Here is a 21,986-nt window from a genome sequence, read left to right on the forward strand (position 1 = left end):
GGTGGAGGGCATTGGCCATGTGGGGCATCCAGGCTCAGGACACTGGAAAGCGAGGCTGACAGAGGGCGAGGAGAAAAGGGACAGCAGCAGCTCGGCATGGGGAAAATGCATCTGGGCCCACCTGATGAAGCCTCGGTCCCTGTGGTATCTGAGGCATAAGCCTCAATTAAGCCTTTCCCACTGCCGGGGTGTGTGTAGTGTCTCTCCTCCATGCGTGCCTGAGATCCAGGTGTCTCTGAGGTGTGCAGGAATCGCCTCCTAGTCATCAGTTTGTGCAGGCTGGTGGGAATTGCCTCATGGATTTGGCATGAGCCTAACTGGAAAGGCTTGAGAAAAGCATGTGCTCACTTCTCAATCCCTTCACTGTCTTGATTACTTAATGTACATGTTAAAGAGACCTGTTTCTGCATGGCTGTCATTTATCAAGGCATTTTTCTCTTTTAAGGGCATGTAACCTCCTGCCAACATCCAGAGCATGGAGGAGAAAAGACTGTTGAGGAAACAGGCCAACATACAGGAAACGATTGAGTCCAAACCTGGGTCATTGATCCAGGATGGAAGTACAATTGCTGACAAGGCATTGTGCTGGAATTCCCTCACTCACTTACTGCCAAATCTGATTTGCAGAAAAAAGTAGAATCATAGACTGGTTTGGATCGGAAAGGACCTTAAAGATCACCTAGTTCCAACCCCCTGCCATGGGCAAGGGACACTTCCCACTAGGCCAGGTTGCTCAGAGCTCCATCCAGCCTGGCCTTGAACACTGGCAGGAACAGGATATCCACAGCTTCTCTGGGCAACTTGTTCCAGTGTCTTACCACCCTCAGACTAAGTAATTTCTTCATAATATCCTCTGTAAACATCCTTTTCAGTTTAAAACTATTCTCCCTTGTCCTGTCACTGTCACTACATGCACTTGTAGAAACTTCCTCTTCATTATTCTTGTGGGTTCCCTCCAGGTACTGGAAGGCTGCAATCATGTCACCCTGGAGCCTTTTCTTTTTCAGCTTGAACAATCCCAATTCTCTTAGCCTTTCTTCATAGGAGAGGTGGTCCACCCTGCTAATCATCTGTAGTTTAGGAATAAATTCCAGAACCAGTATGTCAAGTAAGAAAGGGTTAAAGACTCTTGGTATCAAAGCACTTTCCACTCTAAAAGTTATGAAAGTTGTAGCAGAGGCAGTATATTCCTGCTGAACATTAAAATCTGGATTAAGAGGAGATTATATAATTGTTACATCTGAAAGAAGATATCAGTGGCATTTACTACAGAGAGGAGGTTTTGGCCTGACAAATACATTGGATCTTGAAAGTATGTTAATCCTAAATGAGGGTTTCAGATACTTAATTCTTGTGATTTTTTCTACTTCTTTACTTACTTCTACAATTGCATGTTTCTGGGGGGACTCTGCTAAAAATTTATGAAAGTTAGTATAATTACTGATTCTGAAATATGAACATATCTTCCTCAGAATCCTTTGGGATATTTAAGGTTCCCTGGCTGTATTTTAAAATAACTTCTAGATTCTTAAGTGCCTTTAAAAATCTAGCAATTGGTTCTGTTGGGCTTAGGAAGACAGATTTGTTGCATTCTTAAAAAGAATAATCCACAGAATACAAATAGTCCTATTATCCTACAAGGGACATCTTCAACTGGATCAGTTGACCAGCCTGTTCAACCTGACCTTGAATGTTTCCAGGGATGGGATATCTACTACCTCTCTGGGCAACATATGCCAGGGTTTTATCACCCTCATTGTAGAAAACATAATCTTTAAATCATATTTAATCTGAAATAACCCCCATTCAGTTTAAAGCTGAAATTTAATTAGCCTTTGTCCTATTACAATAGACCCTGCTAAACTGTTTGTCCCCCATCTCTCTTGTAGTCCCCTTCAAGTACTGGAATGATGCTCTAAGGTCTTCTCAAGGCTGAACTAGCCCACTCTCTCAGCCTGTCTTTATAGAAGTGCTCCAGCCCTCTGAGCAGCTTTGTGGCCTCCTCTGGACTCACTCCAAAAGATCCATGCTGGGGACCCCAGGGCTGCATGCAGCACTGCAGGTGGGGTCTCACCAGAGAGGAGCAGAGGGACAGAATCCCCTCCCTTGCCTTGCTGGCTGCACTGCTTTGGATGCAGCCCAGGACACGTTTGTCTCCGTGGGCTGTGAGTGCCCATGGCTGGGTCATGTCCAGCCTCTCATCCACCTGTACCTCCAGCTCCTTCTCCCAAGGCTGCTCTCCATCTGCTCTTCCCCCAGCCTGTGTTGGTACTGGGGGTTGTCCAAGCCCAGGTGCAGCACCTGGCACTTAGTCTTGTTAAACCCTATAGAGTTCCCATGGGGCCATTTGCTGAGCCTGTCCAGATCCCTAAGGATGGCATCCTATCCCTCAGGTGTGGCAACTGCACCACTCAGCTTGGTGTCCTTGCCAAATGTGCTGGGGGTGCACTCGATCCCTTTGTCTGTGTCATTAATGTAGATATGAAATAACACAGGTTCCAATATGGGCTCCTGAGTGACATCACTTGTCACAGATGTCCATTGGGACTCTGAGTCACTGACCACCACCCTCTGGATGTGACTGTCCAATTAATTACTTATCCACCTAATAGTTTACCCATCAAATCCACCTCTCCAGTTTGGAGAGAGGATGTTGTGGGGTACCATGTTAAAGGCACTACAGAAATCCAGATGAAAGACATCTGTAGCTCCTCCCTTTTCCACTGATGGAATCACCCCTTTATAGAAGGCCACTGGGTTGGTCAGACAGGACTTGCCTTGGTGAAGCTGTGTTGGCTGTCTGGCATCTTTTCCCACTCCACTATGCCCTAGCCATAGAACAGACAATGCTCTGTCTAGTAGCACCAAAATATTGTGGCGCTGACACATGCTGTATTGATTTCAGTTGTCCCTCTAGAAAGGATAAATATAAGCTTCATGACTCACTGTAGTTTCACCTGTGCACTAAAACAGCACTGATCTCAGTCCTAATCTGCACTATCTACACAGGGAGATATCCGTGTGGATATGAACAATGCTTATGTAGAGATAAGCTAACAGACATATCTAGGCTGGTTTCTCTCATGTGTTACTTGCTCTCATGTGTTACCTGAAAAAGTATATGCTTTTTCTCTGCTGCTTGGATATTTGGCTTCAATCACTTAAATATTATTAGCTGCTGTATGTTCAATTGCACTCAGATGGCATAAGCAGATAACATTAACTGTTCTACATTTCAATATATATTTTTTTCTTTCTGGCAGTATCATCCAAGGAATTCATTCTCATGAGCTCTGTTTGGCCTGAAAGCTAAGAAGCAGGAGGCGAGGTGAAAGACATCACCACAGGTATTCTGTTAAAAACAATGTCCCTTTAAATTTATGTCTGCATGCACTGGAGTAAGAGAGTGATTTCTATTCTGCCCTGAAGAGTTGGATCAAAAGTGTTTCATAGGGACTCAATCTTTATTCAGTTATATAAATCTGACTCTAGCTTGATCATCACAGGATACTTCTCTTCCCAATATAAATGTATTCAGGCAGCTCGTACATGAGACAGAAACCAGAAACCTGAAATAATAATAATAATAATAATAATCATCATCATCATCATCATCATCATCACAGTCCATTTGTTATAGAAATACAAAATCTTACCATCTGTAGTTCAGCACATATAATTTAAGATAGTTTTTCATTTTGAATTGCTAAATTCATCCTTTCAACGTCTGTACTGGTAGAAAAACACGATCTGTGGCTGGAATTTCTGCAGGCTGCTGAAGTTCCATTTGGAGGTTAGTTATTCTGCATTGAAGCTACTTATTTCTTGATGTGATGGTTTTATCTATGAAGCAACAGGAAGAGTACATATTCCTCACCTGAGGGGTTTTGCTCCTGTATTCCTCAAATGCTTCTTGTTATCACATAAAAGCACTTACACAAGAACTCTGAATATCCAGCACCACTGAATAACTGTCCCCTCCTATGCTTCTGTACAAATAGATGTTTCTTATCAGCTGCAACGAAATAAGTGTTATTAATCTTCTTTTTCTAGTTTAAGAGAGGAAAGCATGGCTCCACTAAGTGGCAGCAGTAAGCATTACTGCCACCTTGCTGAATTATTTTTATATTCATGACAGATTTAATATAAACTGGTGCTCATGTTACAATAAGATTCCTCTTTTCCCTCATAGGGTTTGATTTCATAATTTCTAAGACAGATGAATAAAATTGTGCTTAGGGAATCTACCAGTAACCTTTTCAAATACTCTCACAGGCTCATATTTTGTAGAAATTCTAATTTGAATTTGAATTTTACATATGTTATTATAATATTAACTTACTAGTTGAAAACCATGTCACATGGATCCCCATGCACTACACTGGGTGCTCCTCAGATCTGCTTCTCTGCAGTGCCCAGGCAGTCCCAAACACTAATTCTCCTTTTACAAAGTTGGTAGACTGTATTTTACAAAATCCAAGATGCATCACTACTTATTTTATGGCTGTGTCCAGAGCACAAACTGTTTCAGTTTGTGCATTTGGAGGACATTGTCAGAGCACAATGATGGTGTTCAAAAGTCATGTCGTGGGCTTTACATATTATAGAAGCAGGGGTTAATCTCTAAGGTCCCAGTTCTGCTAATCAATGCACATATCACTAGTGCTGTTAACTTACATGCCTAAAGCAGGGAAGTTTATTTTCCGTTGTCAAAAAGGCCAAAGATGTCAGTAAACATATCCTCACACACTGTAAGTATACTCTTTTATAGCAACCTCTATTACAAATTTCATTCTTAAAAAGTCACTGATCGTACTTCAGTACCAAGACATACCTAAGAGGTACTGAAGTCAAATCACAGCTTGTAACAAAGTTCCTAAGCAGATTCCTGCACTGCCCCAGCTGCATTCCTGAAAAGCTGTTACCTAAACATGATGACTCCACGTGACATGCTTTGCCACATGGAACCTGTACTGCTTTGTCTACAGACTGAAGCATATGAAGTGCTGAAAACAGAAAAACTGGAGGATATGTGGTTTATTTTTGTATGGTGTTTTGAGCTTGGAAAACCAGCATTAGGAAATCAAATACAACACTACTTTTTCAGTTGTTGTCTGTGGTCCATTTTGAAACTGTCTATAAACATTTTCAGTATCACACTGCAGAGTATTTACGGAATTGCTTTTTTCTTACACCTCGTTTCTTTTGTAAGATAACCCAAACCAGTCTTCTATTTTCATACTGAAAAAATAAAAGAGTAAAATTTTCCTAAAGTGTATTACTCTTCACAGAAGGAAAGCCAAGTTGCCTCAGTGTTACTATTGCTTATCATTGGCACAGAAAACTCCCCCATGCAGCCCCATTATATTCTTGTACCATAGCAGTTAATTACATGAAATCCTACATGCTAGAAGTTCAGGGAAAAAAAAAAAATTAGTTGCACTCTGTGTGTTCCAGTGACTTCTATTGTATCCCATCTCAAAGAACCCACATGGCATTGTGGGGATGAGCTTAATTTACACCTCATTTAAAACAATATAAATCTGCTTTACATCAAAGCCTAATACAAATAAGAATCAGGGGTTTTATTTCAGGTAGAACAATATATTGGGTATTTTTCTTTTAAATTTAGTTTCAAGAGAGTAGGAATTAAACACAGCCACACATTCTTCACCTTGATAGATCCATGAAAGGTATTTCCAGTCAGAAATTATTTTCAAGTTTACCAGAATTAAATTTAAAAATAGTAAAAGAGTGTGTCTTTGCAGCTCAAGGAGGATTTATGATTAGAGGAGACACAGCAGATCCTTTGTGGCTTTGTTTTCCAGACATGACAGCTATTGCCCAGTCTGGCCTCTTTTACAAGGATGAACATCAGGCTGCACATGGATTTACTGTCCTTTGCAGAAAAAAACCTATGACACTGCTACCACAGGGCAGGAAGATATTGTTATTGATTTGTAATATCCTACAGAATTATTACAGTTTTGTTAGCATGCCAAGAAAGACACCGGATGTACCCATGGTGGCTTCACACAGATTGCTGCTCTGTTTTAATAGAAATTCAGTAATTGTCATATCATCATAGAATGTTAGGATTTGGAATGGACCATAAAGACCAACTGGTCCCAACCCTCTCTGCCATGGTCAGGGACACCCCCCACCAGACCAGATTGCTTAAGACTGTATCCAACTCGGCACTGAATGCGTTTGTATAACCCATTGGTTCGTTGAATTTGAATGGAATCACCAAACAGGTTCTGGTAAGAGGCATTGTTCCAGCCACATACACAGATCACTGCTGCAGAAACTGACACCTTTGATGCATCCTCATCATCAGCTCATCTCACTGCTTTTTAACCAATATGCTTTTTCATCAATATTCCTTTATATGTGAACAATGCATACAAACACAGCTTAGTGCCAAAATGCCCTCTTGCTCACTTCTTCCTCACACACATGCACAATCACATACACAGGATATGAATAAAGGCTGAGCTGTAAGACCTGAATTTCTTGAGCGTGCGCATGGGTGGGTGCTACTCTTGCCACCAGCACCACCATCCCGGCTGAAGGAGAGCCAGAGCCTCCTAGGCCTCATAGACTTGTGCTCCTCCATATGGAATGAAATGCAGTGCCAGCTCCAGAGGGGCTCTCAAGAGTTCTCAGAGTCAGAGTTTCTCATTTGTTACTGATTTGTCTTGTGCAAGATATGCTCACTGCTGTTGAGTGTTGGAGTATCTTCCATGGATTTATATTTTTCCTTATAGAAATAATGCCTCATATTTAAGTTTCCCATCCTTCCTATTTTACCACAACCCCTCATGGGGTGTCATTTATGTAAGAAAACAGGTATGGTCAGGAAGGTGTCTGCTGACGGTGTATCTGAGGTGTGTTAATCTATCCTGGAATGTGTTAATGAAACACGCCAGAGATATTACAGTGACGAGAAGGAGAGAAATGGGTGTGACATACTGAGATGCCGGAGCATCTCGCTATGTATTTGCTGTCAACACAGTGCAGACCCAGCATATGCTATTAAGAAACCATCCTTGCAGTTGCATTTCATCTCTATAATGCAGTAATTATACCTAGAAGCAAGGAACGTGTAAGTAGCATACACTCTGCTTTTGTCCCTCTGTTTGACCAGATGTCTCCTATAGCAAGGAATAAGCTCCTATCCTCTCAAGGCAGGAGAGCATGTGGGATCTGGTCATGCACACCTATTTGGAGAACTTCAGGCTTTAGACATGTGCCCCGAAAAATTGAATAAAAGCAGTGGAAGGACCTGAGTGCCACAGTGGGAAAGGACACGATCCTGGAACTGCAATTTCTGAAATTAGTGGGCTTTGACAATGCCAGTTTCCACCCACTCTTACATACATCCTCTGTGAAATAGTTTATTTGTAATAGACAGTCCACACAATGCCATAACAAAGTGATTTTATTGACATTCCTCCATAGTGATATGGTTGAATAGAAAGCACAGCCTGAGTATCATGTGACATTTTTCCGTCAATAAAAGCAAAATCAGTCCAATAATGAGGACCTTTCCTGCCACTGACTTTATGTAGTCTTCAACAAAAATTATAACAGACATTTCCGTTAGATAAATCGGAAGCTGCAGGAATTTGGCTAATGGTACAATATTTACTATACCTAGTATCTACTATCTACAGGCATCTGTTTTTCTACTGGAACAAAAGAACTACATGACTCACTAGTGAGAAAGTAACAATCCAATCCTTTGGACCTTGTGATAACTGGAAAACCTATCCCAGATTTAGTATATTGCAGTAGTTTTATCTTTTCATAATGAACACTGAGGTACAGCAAGAATAATAAAAAAGCACCGCTTTTGTTGTAGGAAGATCTGTTGGTCTGCATTTGACTGAAAGTGTTCAATCTTGACTGGGAAGCCCTATTAATATTAATATGGAGACAGGGCAAATAACATTTCAACAGAAATTAAACAGATCTCCAGTCAAATTTGTCCTTCTGAAATTCCACAGACTGTCAAAGGATTAATAGTGAAGGATGAGTTTAACCCGTCCCCTGTGCGTTTATATTTTAGCTTATTTAAGTTTCGATTTTCATGTTCAAATTCAGTATCCTATTGTTTCCAACTAGAGGTATGTCAACTATTTGTTACAGTGAAACTAGAACAACAAAGCACAATCCCAACAAACATTCCCCTCCCCACAGGCCATCTCTCAGACTAGACTACAAACTCAAATCTCAGCTACAGTTCATTCAAAAGTTCATGGGCACTTGAGCAAACTGGGTGTAAAAAGTCCCCTGTGTCAGACCTGTACAAAACTCATGATTTCTCTATTAGATGTTAGATGTTTGGACCACTCACTTCCTGCTTTATGATAGCCATGGACCTCTCTGGAACATAAAAGTCAAGTTTTGAATATGCACAGACTGAAACTGGACACTTACGTAACTTACTGCAGACTGAAGTGACAGCATTTGTAAGGTTTAGACCTGACACTGTTAACACTGAGATACAAATGTTTATACTGGATCAAATCCTCCACAGCTGATGTGGTTGAACAGTCAGTGAGACTACATCAAGGTGGAAGATCTACTGATGATTTAAAAGACCTATTTCCATTCTTTTATCTCCAGACTAATGCCAACAGGATTTCAAAACCAGAAATGCCCCTTTCTCTCCCTCTACTATTAATACTATTATGACAATAATTTTGAGAAACATGTGGACTCTCTGAAACCGTAGCCAGCATTCATTGCTGGCTGATTGAAAACCAGAATTCATAAAAGCTGTTGGATTGTCTCTTCCATTTTCCACTTGCATTTTAAAAAATCTATTGATGTTGATATTTTATCTTAATCTAGCCACCACCATATCTAGCCACCACCAGGTTTAAAGGGAACTGAGGTGAAAGAGCTGAAAAGATTCTTTCACTGTAAATCTGCCCTATGGAATATCTTCTAGTCTTTCCTGTGGGGAAATAATAAAACCAGAATTTCTGTAATCAACAGTCAGTGTTTTACAAATGAAAATGCAGACCTGGGGAGTAACAGCACTTGAATCAACAGATGAACAAGGAAGGGTATGTCTTGCATATGCACAGCAACAAAAACAAAGTCAATTAATTGCATAATGGGCAGGTTAAATAACAGGCCAAGGGACGTAGGTTCCTCCCTCTCTCCTGTTAGCACCACTCACTGCCTCACTCTGACACTGCAATGCCACTTCAGATGCATGGCTTCCCTTCACTACAGGTTGGGACTGAATTCTGCCCATGGCATGATGCAAGGAATGGAGAAACACTGTGAAGTGTTGATCCAGATACCAGAAAGATGATGTCACAGTTTGAAAGCCTATTGGGGTAGGGCATTTGAGAAGAGAGAGGGATAGGGCTGGAATGGCAGAATGCAAGAAAAAACACATATGGCATTTTCTTACTCTTTGTTTTATGAAAATAGTCAACTGTCTCTATTCCTGGCCTTAGATCCTAAAAACTTGCAAGAAATCTGCAGGACTTTGTCAACTTAGAAAGCAACTTTTACAAAATATTAGGCTGTGTGCTTGAAAGACAACTTGGAACAAGGATTTTGATGGAAAGTTGCTGGCTATGCTCTGTGCTTCCCAGAGGAGCAACATACAAGGTGCTCGACATGGCATCTGCCAAACATAATCTAGTTTAGTGTGTGACGAGTGCCAGAAAATGTTGTGAAGAAGAATTTCAGCAGAAAGCCTTCTCTGTTTCCTTTAGTGGAGCTTGATGCTGTCTCTGAAATACAAACATCTTTCATTATCCTACAAAAAATAGTTTCACTTTTTGTAATAAAATATAGTTTTAAAACACTTAAAAAATGTAACTATACATTGTTGTAAAGATTGATTTTTTTTTCCCCCACTTTTTTACTATGTTAATGAGACAGCTCTTGATTCTCCTTGGCCAAACATGGACCAATTAGTTGGCTGCTTCTCTTTCTTCTAATATTGGAAGACATCCAACATTTGACATAGTACAGGTAACTTTACAACATCACCAGGAATAAATTAGGAACCATACAAGAATCACTGGATTTGGGGGCCCAGAGGTGAAGAGGCAGGACTTACATACATTGGAAGATTTCATGTTCAGTGTTTCCTGGTGTGACTCGTTCTGGCGAAATTCATGTGCACATGACAGATGCTCTGAGAAAAGCATTACTTTTTCCATCTCTCCTGTGCAGTGCGCTGGTCACATGGAATAGATGCCTGAGAGCTCATTTATGGAAACACTAAACATAATTTTTGGTGTGTGGTACAATGAAGTTGGCCTGTAGCTGCAGCCTCTGTTTGCAACTGCAATATAACAAAAAGTGAAAGCCATACAGTAAATTAGTATAAGTGGCCAAATGCCACAGAAATTGAATGAATGGGGCAATTTAAGTATTTCAAATTTTGTATGTACCATTAACAAAAAAAAAGGTTTTTTTGCTTAGAAATATATTTTTGGGTCCATCACCTTTCAAACACCTACTGACCTAAGAATAAAAGCAGGAGAAAAATCTAAAACTCTCAGAATGCAGTTTTTCAAGTGTGATGAGGTTCTGTACAACCACCATAAAAATATGTGAGAAAGCAGAGTCCAATTTTTTTTCCTCTGGAGAGAAAACTTAAGACAAATCCGATGTGTTAGATCTTGAACTGGTCTCCTGATTTTACAGTGCTCTAAAGCATAACTAACACAAAACTACCAGTAACAAGCCCCCAAGGGGGTGTCACCCTTCAGGCAAGCTGCTAGACACTATAATGTTACCTTCTCACTTACCTTCACAAGTCTCTCACTTTGCATTCCTTGCATCCTTTAACATATTTAGTGTCAGAAGATACTTTGTATTTGTTTCCCAGTTAAGACAAACACTTTCAATCTGAGATTAGTCTTGGAAAACAAGGACAGAAAAGATTAATAACTAGAATGTAATCAGAGCAGTGAGGTTGACAGTAACAGCCTCAGCAAAATCCATCCGAACACAGCCTACTGCTGTTTTCCATTTTTCCCCCCCTGGATTCAGAGTTGGAAAGTACACCAAACTGAAGAGGGTTATGTCTACAGTAACAAGAAAAAGATCTTTAGTTTAGTGGTACCTAGTATGACCGGAGGGCCTTTGGGCTTCCTCCAAGAGGATGTGCACCGAAATCTTGACCCCCAGAGAGTTACAGTTCCCTTCATACCTCACAAACACCCTCATTCGCTGCAGCTTCTCATTTGACAGACTCCAGATGAAAACATTCTGTCTACAACCAACCACTCTTGAGGATATGGACTATTCCACTGAACAAGAAAAGAGAAACAACAGAACTGAAAACCGCCCCCAGCAACCATAGATTAGCCCAACCTAACAGAAAATAAACGGCTTCTGACACAGGGGATGGGATTGTCTAGACTTGTCATTTGGAAAGGAACATTTTAAACATCAGAAAACAAAGATCTGGTAAACAGAACCCAAGGGTATTCATAAGAGTAGAACATTCTTCTTACTTCCCCTTTCCCTTGTCTGATACAATTCTAAGGTAAGGGAGCCTTGTCCTTTATGCTACATAATAAAACATCCTTCTTGAGTGTGCACAACCTTGTGCTTCTTGTGTGGTAAACATTACAATGGAGATGCCCCTCCCAATAGCTCTGAAGTGCAAGTTCTCTCCGGTACTGGCAAGCAACAATCATAACAATTGCCGTTATGCTTTGCATTGCATTACAGGTTGTTTTTGAAGGTCTTATCTGCACCATGTATCTGGGCCAGTTCCAGCTGATGCAACTGATGTGGATCACGAGTTCAAATATAAAAGTTTCAGTTTTGCTCATAGGTGTCTTTCAGATGGACAACACATACAGGGAAAACAGGGATAGATGATGATATATTTGACCAGCTCCAAATACTGGATTCAATGATTAAGAAGTTAGATGGGCTATGAATTGATTTAGAAGATATGGGTATATAAAGGCTTGGAATGCTTGATGAGGTTTTTTTTTTATTTTTTGATCAACGTAGGTGGAAGTAAACATTTATTAACATTTGGTCAAGTGTAGTGTAACTTGCATTTGTATTTTCATTGTTATTAATGGAGGTATGTAGAGATATACAGAAACCTTGAGACAGTTGTTTTTCTATTGCATACAGACTAGCAGTCCATTGGAAATAGAGGATGAAAGCATGAAGGTTAGATTGTAGAGGGTGGCAGTTCTTCATGCACAGCTTTTGTTAATCTTGATTTTTGTTTTGTTTTCAAAAATAAAAACATGGAAAACCGAGATCAAGTGATGGTGGACAGGAAAGGTGACATCATCAGCCATAAAAACACCAGAAGTGCCTGAACCCCCTCATTCAAGTCCAAAGGTGCTAGTTTCTTCAACAGCTGTCAGCAGCTTTTCATACAGCATAGAATATGAGGGGTAAGGTGGAAGATCCAAACGGTTGAAACATGTGTGTGCCCTGCAAAAGGAAAATATGCTACATGTTAAGCTTAATCTAAAAAAAACTTAAGAAAATATGAATTGAGAAAACAAGTTTCTGCTGAGACTCAAGACATTCAAGTTCGCTCAAAGTAAAACTTTTGAATTCCACCAAAATAAGAGGTATTGAAATGTATGTGCACATGCACATCAATACTTTATACAGAAGACACAAGCTAAGTATCAACATAACATCTGATATCTCTGCTTCAGATTTTGCAGGGCTCTTGTATGGATCTTGATGGAGAAGAATTCTGGAGGTCACCAAAGAGCTGGGGTTTCGGGCATGACAGAGAAGTTCATTATTATAATTTTGGTTGCTTCAAGATTTTTTTTAAAATGGCACTCATCTGTGCATCCAACATGAGCTACTTATTAGTTTTGCACCAGTGGACAAACACAATGCAATGGACTAAAGTGACAGAATGGGCTCAGCATTTGTTTGCAGTGAGGCAGGCCTGACTGCTAAAAGACCATTCAGGGATCTGCTAACTGAGGAAGGAAGGCTGCTGAAAATATTCCTGCAAGTCAGCTGTTGGCCATCTGCTGCAAGTCTGGCCTTTAAACATTATTTATTTGTAGTACCCAAGACAAAAGCAAAATTTTCTGTGCAGAGCAAGCTGCAAACTCGATGACCATCTCTTTCCCCAGTTTTACTCTTATATTTACCTGCCATTATATTTATATTGGCAGCACCTTCGAAAGAAGCTCTGGAACAGGTTCCATGTGTGCCTTCACCTTGTTGCAGCTTTTCTGGCAGCAGCAATTAGACCCAGAGGCAGACAGCACTTCACTGTGGGAGGTGCTATACAAATGTGGAGTAAAGAAACAGTCTCTGCCCCAACAGTTTAGCCATTTCAACTGACTGAGAAACTGCACGGCTCATTCAACAAATGGATGTGGAAGGGGCACATTCTCAGTAAAATTGTTTCAGTTTTTTTTCAGTCAGCTTAGAGTTTTACATGATGATAGCAATGTTTCTATTTCCTCTTGCTCAATGGCATAAATGTGAATGGACAAAACTTTACAGAAGTAAATGTAGCCTTAATGGCTAACAGTGTCTGAGCTTCTGGCCCGTAGTATTTTTAGAAGCCATGGAATTGTTTTACTTCTATCTCTTCTATCTCAGATTTTAATTCAGTGCTATTTCTCTTACACTGAAGCAGCAGAGCTATCTTGGAGAAAATTACATGAAGCCATGCTAGTCATCTCTTAGGCCACCCACAAAGCGGGAAAGATGTAATGCCAGAAGATGGAGTGGCCTGAGACTTGTAGATTCAGAGGTAGAGTTTTATCTAGCACCAGTGCTGAATCATTAAAAGCAATCAGGCAACTGAAATAGCCAGAGGCACATAGTCTTCACTGCATTACAGAATTTCAATTAGGAGAGATTCTACCATCCTTTTCCCCCTTCTGAATGAAGATTTGTTAGCTGGTTAGTCTCAGACGAGAATACAATAAATAGAGAATTTGTGGAAATGAGCTGGGAATGCTTGAGTTAATTGAAAAGGAACATTAATAAATCCATTATTTAATTCATCTCTTGAAATTAAACATGGCAGTTCATGTGTATTACCCATGAGTAGCCCTGCACTGTTTATTGTTTATCTCAACAATCTTTGGCAACATAAGTTGTTTCTACCATCCATCGGCAATAGGTATCAACCACTGCGAGTTAATTAACAGAAAGATTCTTGTAGTCCATTCAGAACATGTTTATCATAAAGCAAGACAATCCCATGCAGAGACAGCCAGTCTTGAGGAGCTCAGCTGCTGGGTTCCAGAATTGGAAGCAGCACAGCCATGGTGGCTCAGGTGTGAATTCTTCTAATGTAGTTTTGCAGAACCAGACTTCTGTATGGTACTTAACTGTGGCACATTTAACTGTTTGAGACAACAGCATCTCAGACATTGCTGTTGTGCATCCTATTATGTGGTACAGGCGTATCCACAGCCACTGACTCTGGTGTTTACTTTCTTGCACACATTTATCTTGACTGATCATTATCCATCTGATCTCACACTGGTTATGAAACAGCTTTGCAATGCTGTTGACTTTTAGTCATACTTGACCTAGTCAAACTCAGATAACAGATCAATTCCTTTTCTTACTATGAGGCTTACAGATGTGGGCTCTTCTATAGAAGGTCTCAAGGAATTTATTGTAGGGAGCAAAGAAAGGAAAAAATGTTAATGTGTCTAGAAACACTGAAACATTTTGCTAAGCAACACTCTTATGTTTTCCAGCTCAACAACTTCACAGAATAAAAAAAATCCTTGCACTTCAAAGAAAGGCCATCAAATTTGAAATGAAAACGACATTTCAAGGAGCACTATCTAGGTAAGGTTTACACTTCTACCTTCTTATGGTGCAAACCACAATACATTGCTAAGAGCAAAACCTGAGTTCATATTCTGATTTGTGAAACAAATGTGGATCTACTGCAACTCCAGTGATGCCTATGAAGCCCACTCAATCTTACATAAAGATAATTATGTGCAAAACTGTCTCGTTTTCATCATCTAGTGTGTGATACTGCAGAACATGGCAATTAAAAGTCAGTGATACTTTCCATTATGCCCACTGTTATCTAACTGGGCTCCATCCTCCAAAGGGGTAAATTCCTCCTGAATTATATCAGCCTCCTGCTGCTGATCCCTGTGAGAGTGACTACAGTAAGCATAGCCCAGGGAATACTTGCCATATGAATTGGGGTGAAAACATTACATCAGTAGTGCAAGAAGTAGTCACAGGAAAGAGAAAATATTTCTTCCCTTGATTTAAGCCTCCTACCACACAAGCCTGCTGACATTTGAGAGGGTGTTCAGGGAATGTGAGGCCTGGAATAAGAATTAAATTGGTAAGAGCTTTTATGGGAAGGATTCTGGCTTCTCCAGAAGAAAATTCAAGATAAAGTAATGTAACCCAACTCTGACCCTCATATGCCCTCATCCTCCAGTAAGTTAAGCAGTAAATGGACCAGTTAAAATTTCATTCTTCCTGGCAGTCTGTCTTTATTGCTTAATATAGTTTTGGTGGGCTTGAACCTTTAATCTTGCTCATTGTTCATAATGCTATGCTATTTCTTTTCTTTTATGAATTCTTTCTGAAAATTATGACTATAAGCTTTCAAGATTTTTGCATTCTTCTTTTCTTTGTCACTTCCTTTATTCCCCATAAAGATGAGTGCAAAGCCAGTAAGTGGGCACAGAACCCCCTCCTATCTTAATTATAGCTTGAACTCTCTTCTGAAGTAAGGCTTACATTCTAACATAATCATGCCTGTCAGGCAGAAACTGGGCAGTTCTCCTTTTCACCTTGCTTTTCTTAAATGAACCCACAAACCCTCTTTATCAGTCTGAGAACCCACAAATAGCAGCTTTTGTTCCTTTTGCCTGTAAGAAGGAACAGTTATATGCTGTCTGGGAATAGTGTTTAATAGAGGAATGTAGATTTGTAACTGATACTGCTGTTGTTTTTGAAAAAAGAGGAAAGAGAAGATGGATAGATATAAATAAAAGTAAGAGACAGCAAAGCCCATGCACGCAGTCCATTGGGAAAGAAGGAGATTATGAGAATAAAGTTCATTGTAGTCACACACAATCTTTCTTAAAATTATTATATGGGATTCTGTGGTGATTAAATACTTGATCATCCAATAGAGAAGAACAGAATTCTCTTATAAAAGATCAGGTATTTACTAGCACTGGTAATCTGTATCATACATAACACACACTACACTGCTGAATGAAAAGTTCTTCTGATGAAAGTATAGTTGCAGCTCAGCACTGTTGGGAAAAGTGACCTCATTGCATCAAATGTGATTATTTGAATCTCTGAGATACATACTGAGGTCCTTACTTACTTGATACTCAAACAGACATAATCTTGGAGCTGGCAGGAGTTTTTGCCAGATGAGGAGTGCAACCACAAGGTGGGACAGTGGCATTTGTAGGCACCAAACACTTTTGCCAGCTGAGGATTTAAAGACTGAACTGTTGCCTCCTACAGCTATAGTAGAAAGCACTGCTAGTTCTTAGCACAGGTCTGTTTTGGGCCAGGAATTCTGCTCCCATGATACCAAATGAAGCTATGCTATTTCAGACAGAAAACTAGAGGCTTTTCATTAATGTTTGGCGGGGAACAAGAATTAGTTCGTGTAGAACTACTACTAAAACTGATTCAATTTACAAACCTACATGACCCAGAAGAGGTGAAGAGAGGATTCCTGCCTCAGAAGAGGCTATAGCTGCAAGAATTCTCCCACCATCTTTACTCAGGCAACCAGCTAAATGTGTAACACCTTCATTTTGGGGCAAAGCTTTGCATGTTGTATAGGAAGAGTAAAATTCGACCTTGATGAACAAATGATTGAACCCACTATTTTATATAACAGGTTACAGCAATTTGGAAGAACCCATGATGCAGATTTGCACCAACAGATCTGCAAAGCTGGCAGCCTCTTTGGAACCTGCTTTAGGGTCATTGTCTGGAGATCTGGGATTAGGACAGCATCTCTAAGCTGTATGGCGCCTCAGCTTTCTAATGCATGTGATCTTGAAAGTAAATATAGATAGAAATAATGTGTCTGGCACATGTGCATGCTCCAGAAATAAAATATGGGTGTAATCTTACTCTTCTTTGTCTTAGATGAACATATAACACTACAATTACCCCGTTCATTCAGGGAACACGTATTAATGAACAAATCCACCAATTTAGAATGAAGTTACTGGATATTCAACCTTCCTGAAAAAGTCTGGCTTATCCTCAGTGTTTTCGAGAAGCACTCTAAGTGTCATGTATTACGGTTATTCTTTGAAAAGTATTTTATTTTAGAAGTTTACACCATGTCTGTTTTTCTGGGCTTGCCATGTTGCTGTTTCAAGTGCAAACAGTACTAACCTATCTAGTTTAGGTGTTAGCACATCTCTGCTCACTATAAGCAAATGGTAGTTGCATGCTCCATTGCCAAAGTGTAAGGACAGGATGTGAGGGAGATTTGCCTAACTACTTCAGCCATCTGGAGCATAAATAAGGGAACAGAGAAAGAGTCATGGACTCTCCTGATAGAGCCAAAAGTTCTCAACACTTTGTACAGCAGTTAAAGTGAAAAAGGAATTTGTCGTGGTTTATTGTAAAGTTAGTTACACTCATGTCACAAGGCTAAAGGGATATGACATAAGACCTTTTTTTCAGCTTGTAAGTCTTAAGTATGTAAATCAATCTAAATAAACATAGGCAAACCATAATCAGGTATTTTAAAAACAAGTTTTAAATAATACTCATCTAGTTGCTTAACTAAGGATTTAGGGAATCTCCAGGTTTAGCCTGTGTGTTTTATGCATTTCTTAGCACTGTGTATACTTGGCAGCACCCCATAATTTTATAAAAATGCAGACAGTAATTCATGGTGATCAAGCCGTGTTTATTTCCCATGTGCAAGTTTTGTTTCTTTTTCCCCTGGCTAAAATGAATGCAGAGCTCTAAGACTTCTAACAAGTGCTACCAACTTTCACCTGGAAAGGAGGCCTCTTTCAGGGAGAGCAACTCATTCACAGATCAGCAGACAAACATAAAATCTCGAGGCTAACTGAATCTGAGTCAGAAGTAATGCCTAGGTTCACAAAGAAAGTTAAACAGAGCAGAAAGGGGCCAATTACCTTTTCAGAACTTGATGGGTCAGATCAGGGCATTTTCTGTGCATGCACCAAGGTCCACCCTCCCCTCTCGCCCCTTTGCACTGCAGAAGGAGTGAAAAGAGAGCTCTGCAGAAATGCTGCAGAGTCTGTGACTGCTGTTTGCTGACTGTCTGCAGGCAGGAATGTCCTCGGTAAGCTCTGAAACACTTACATAGAACCTAACTTTATATATATATATACTGCAAAAGAAGGATCTGGACTACAAATAGCAAACTGTTGCTCTCAGGCTTTTCTACCACATGAAGCTCAGAGGGCATAAGTCATCTCACTGACCTTACATGTTTTCATCTGTTTTTAAATCTTAGTGCCCACATCTAGCTTCATGTAGGCTCTAGCTCTCTATATAATCTCCATAGAGTCCTTATGGTAGACGGACACAAACCAAAATGTACTAGCTGTGACTCAACTGACCTATTCAAAAGTCTGTGTTCAGGTGAGATGAACTGTTCCTTTAAAACACTTACTCCCATTTCCTGACTTTAGAGGGAGCCCACATAAAATGTCAGCTCTGAATGCCTTCTGATATAGTGCCTTGGCTCCAGTTTCTGCATCTCCCACTGCATAAACATGGGCTTGAGCCGGCTTGGACTGAGAGGGTGACCAGATTTGGACTTTGCCTCTCCAGAGGACTACAGATGTTTGCCCAAGTCCATGTCCTATGGTGTATTTTTGGGTAAACAACACGGAGAGCAAGTAATGAGAAAACTGGGCCAGACCCTTTGTTAATTGATCATCTCACTATATTTGCGAGGTCTATGAGACAAAATTTTTGCTCTGTGCCATAGAAGTAGCCTCCTTTGGAGTGCAGCTGAAAGCAAATGATAAGAGCAGGAAGAGAGCAACCTTAGGATGGCAAATGTGATATAAAAGGGCCATTGTAGCAAAAGTATCTCAGAAGCACTGAAATACTCTGTAATCCCAATGGGGCAGAGCCTCAGGCAACTGTCAGGACATTCAAGAAAAGGTGACTCACTTCAGTGAGGAAGGGTGAGTGTTGGTCACCCATAAAGTGGTAAAGCAGAACTCAAAGCTGAAACCATCACTGGCTGTGCCATGGCTCTCTTGGGTGGCCTGAGGCAAGTCCACCCCTTTGTACCCCTGCCCCTTTGTCCTGAAAAGGAAGATGACCCCTCCTTTGGGAATCACTGCCAAGTCTGTTGATTCTGTATGACATTATAGCTCATTTGCCCCTAGCTGGCTGACTGAACTAGATGCAACAAATTGAATGTTATCACCACATGGTCTGAAGTTCTGTCACTAAGCTTCTTCATTACAAAAGAGTGGAACCATCAGACTAAATGAAGCGATTACACTCAGGTCTCCAGCCAAAACTCAGAGACAGATTTTGGCTTTCATGTCTCTGTAAATTCACAAGTATTTTTACTAGCACTTTTACTAGCACTTTGGAAGTAAAGGGAACAGAATCAGTTGACAGGCTCCTGTTGATCTGAATCTGCTCTAGAATCAAAATTAGAGAATTGGGTTTGAACCTATGGACATCTTAATCTTAACCTTAACCATTTCCAAAGATTCCAAGTAGTTTGAATTAAGCCTGCAAATTAAAAAGGCAGCAAAAGAAAACACTTTTCTCTGAATATAATTACAGAACAAAAAACTGATAATTGTTTCTTTGTTGATTTGTTTCTTAGGTGTCCTTACTGTACTCATTAACTGACAGAGAGATGCAATGAAATACCAGGCCTATGTTTCTAGCAGCAACTCTGGTACAAAGTCCTGGCTGGGACATACCTTGGGAGGGAGGTTATTTTCCCCCATTTCTCTATACAGAAGCGCCGCAGGCCATTGCTCCCTCGGAGAGCGGCAAAGCCCTCGTACGGCACACTCGACGTTCCCGTGACGAACTGCAACAATCGCAGCCTCTGCTCGTTGTTAAACCTCTCCACGGCTGCCCAGAACCACCGTATCACTATGTGTCCATCATGGTAGCCTACACCAAGAAAGAGAAATAAATATCACTCTCTCCTAACTGGGAAGAGCAACACTGAAAAATGTTCCCATTAGCATGAGGCAGTAGATCTACTGGAAAGATCCTGGCCTAACAATATATCTTGTTCTTCACAAGCAGTAGGTCCCAGCTTCCATTTTGTCCTGGCTGTGGATACTAAAATATCTAACTCATTTCAGACCCTGAAACCTGAATATCTACTTGAGATTCTCACAAATCTCTTGGCAAGAACTGGGGTTACATGCATGAGATATTAACGAACAAGAGCAATATGCCATACAGTGTGAGTCTAAACAACCTAACAATTTCTGGTTCCCAAGTAAATTCTCTTTTGGATTGCAATAGTGTTTGACATATGGAGAGGAGTTTGCTGCCACAAGCCCTTCCCTGGCAAACTTCCCACCTGAGGGCTCTGAGCCTTGGTTTGTGCCAGTGAGAGCCAGCATATACCAGGCTGAATCTGTTTCAAAAGTTAAACAGAAAAATGTAGGAGGAGAATAACATTAGGGACCAGCTGTGCTTGTGTTAAGCTGCACATTTCAAGGTAACCCAAAGGCTGGGCAGTAACCAGCAAAGACTGAAACCTTGTATTTCAGGGGAGGATATGTGAACCTCAGGAACTTTCCACTTGTGGTGCAGAACTGGTGGATTTCACATTTTTCCATCATCTAAGACAGCCTGGATAAATCATTGTTTAAAGCAAAACCAGACCAAGCAGTAGAGAAGTGAAAAAATCCAACTTGACATAGTTTAGGCTGAGGGGACAGTTGAGCAAGATCTGTAAGTTGTTGAAATGTAATTGGGAGATGTGAAATTCAGCTCCTGATTTCAGCTCCCTGCCAAAGCCAGGAGGACTTGTGGAACTACTTTCTGTGAGGCCAAGAGTTCAGTCACAGTCATCTTAGATGACTTGTAACTTTTAAATCTAATTGTGCAAACCCTTTTCAGTCCTTAATAGTCAAAACTCCAGCTGAGTCTGCAGCAATTGAACAGATAAAATCTAGGCAGAAATAGGAGAAGCAATTTTAGTAGTATAACACCACAACATCTGTTGATCCAAACCTGAGATCTTACTTTTTTTATTTCAGGAGTTATTCTTCACAATAACTTCCTGGACAAAATAGGGCATTTCCCTCAGGAAAGACAGAAGGAAAAGATGGAGCAAGACTTCCATGTTTCAGACTGAAACAGTCAAGATAGTAGTAAACACGAGCAGCCAGTTTACCTCCACGATATTCTGTGTTGTTCCGCCAGTCATTGAGATCTATTTCTGCAGTGCCAGCTATAACCAGCTCCAGTTCTCTGGCATCAAAAACAGAGACGAGCCTGGAGTCTACAACCTGGAACAAAAAATACTTGTAAGCACAGTTCAGACTGAAATGAAGCAAAGTCTTATAAACTTACGGTTCTGGGGGCCAGTTCTTTATCCTGATAAAGTCTGAATGTTTGCATTCACATGTTTGTGTATGATTAGGGAGGGGTAAGAATATGTGGCCACCTGGGTTGATCAGCAAAGCCACAGGTTTTCACCCAGTCCTTGTAACAGCTCTGCCAGAAAGATTTCTCAGATCCAGATCATCAAAAAAGATAAATTGCAAAATCCAGGGACAACAACGGAGCAATATCCAGGAATATCTCCAGCAAGTTAACAGCTTGGACAACTGCACCCTCAGACTGATTTACTTTAATTCCTGAAGACGTAATATGTTCCATCAGCTTCTCATCAAAGCGTACAATTCTTCACAATCTTTCTTTGTCAGGGACCCTTAGCCCTAACCCAAAATCACAACATGGTAGAACAAAATTTGCAAATGCCTACTTCTCTAACTGTGGAAATGGAA

The 21,986-nt window shown here is 40.4% G+C and overlaps 1 protein-coding gene across 8 annotated transcripts in view; it reads right to left on the reverse strand.

Moving 5' to 3' along the window:
- Positions 1-11,861: 11,861 nt before the first annotated feature.
- HECW1 (HECT, C2 and WW domain containing E3 ubiquitin protein ligase 1) overlaps positions 11,862-21,986 on the reverse strand; it is a 253,483-nt gene continuing 243,358 nt past the window's right edge. For all 8 annotated transcript variants that reach the window (XM_088167564.1, XM_088167559.1, XM_088167554.1 and 5 more), the window contains 3 exons: positions 21,371-21,485; positions 19,929-20,127; positions 11,862-12,456 (listed from right to left, as the gene is read on the reverse strand). In XM_088167564.1, the coding sequence (XP_088023690.1) occupies positions 12,345-12,456; positions 19,929-20,127; positions 21,371-21,485 (426 nt within the window). In that variant the 3' untranslated portion in view covers positions 11,862-12,344. The remainder of the gene's footprint in view (positions 12,457-19,928; positions 20,128-21,370; positions 21,486-21,986) is intronic.

This window comes from Sturnus vulgaris, chromosome 1 (genome assembly GCF_052056855.1).
Source record: "Sturnus vulgaris isolate bStuVul1 chromosome 1, bStuVul1.hap1, whole genome shotgun sequence".
NCBI classification, from domain to species: domain Eukaryota; kingdom Metazoa; phylum Chordata; class Aves; order Passeriformes; family Sturnidae; genus Sturnus; species Sturnus vulgaris.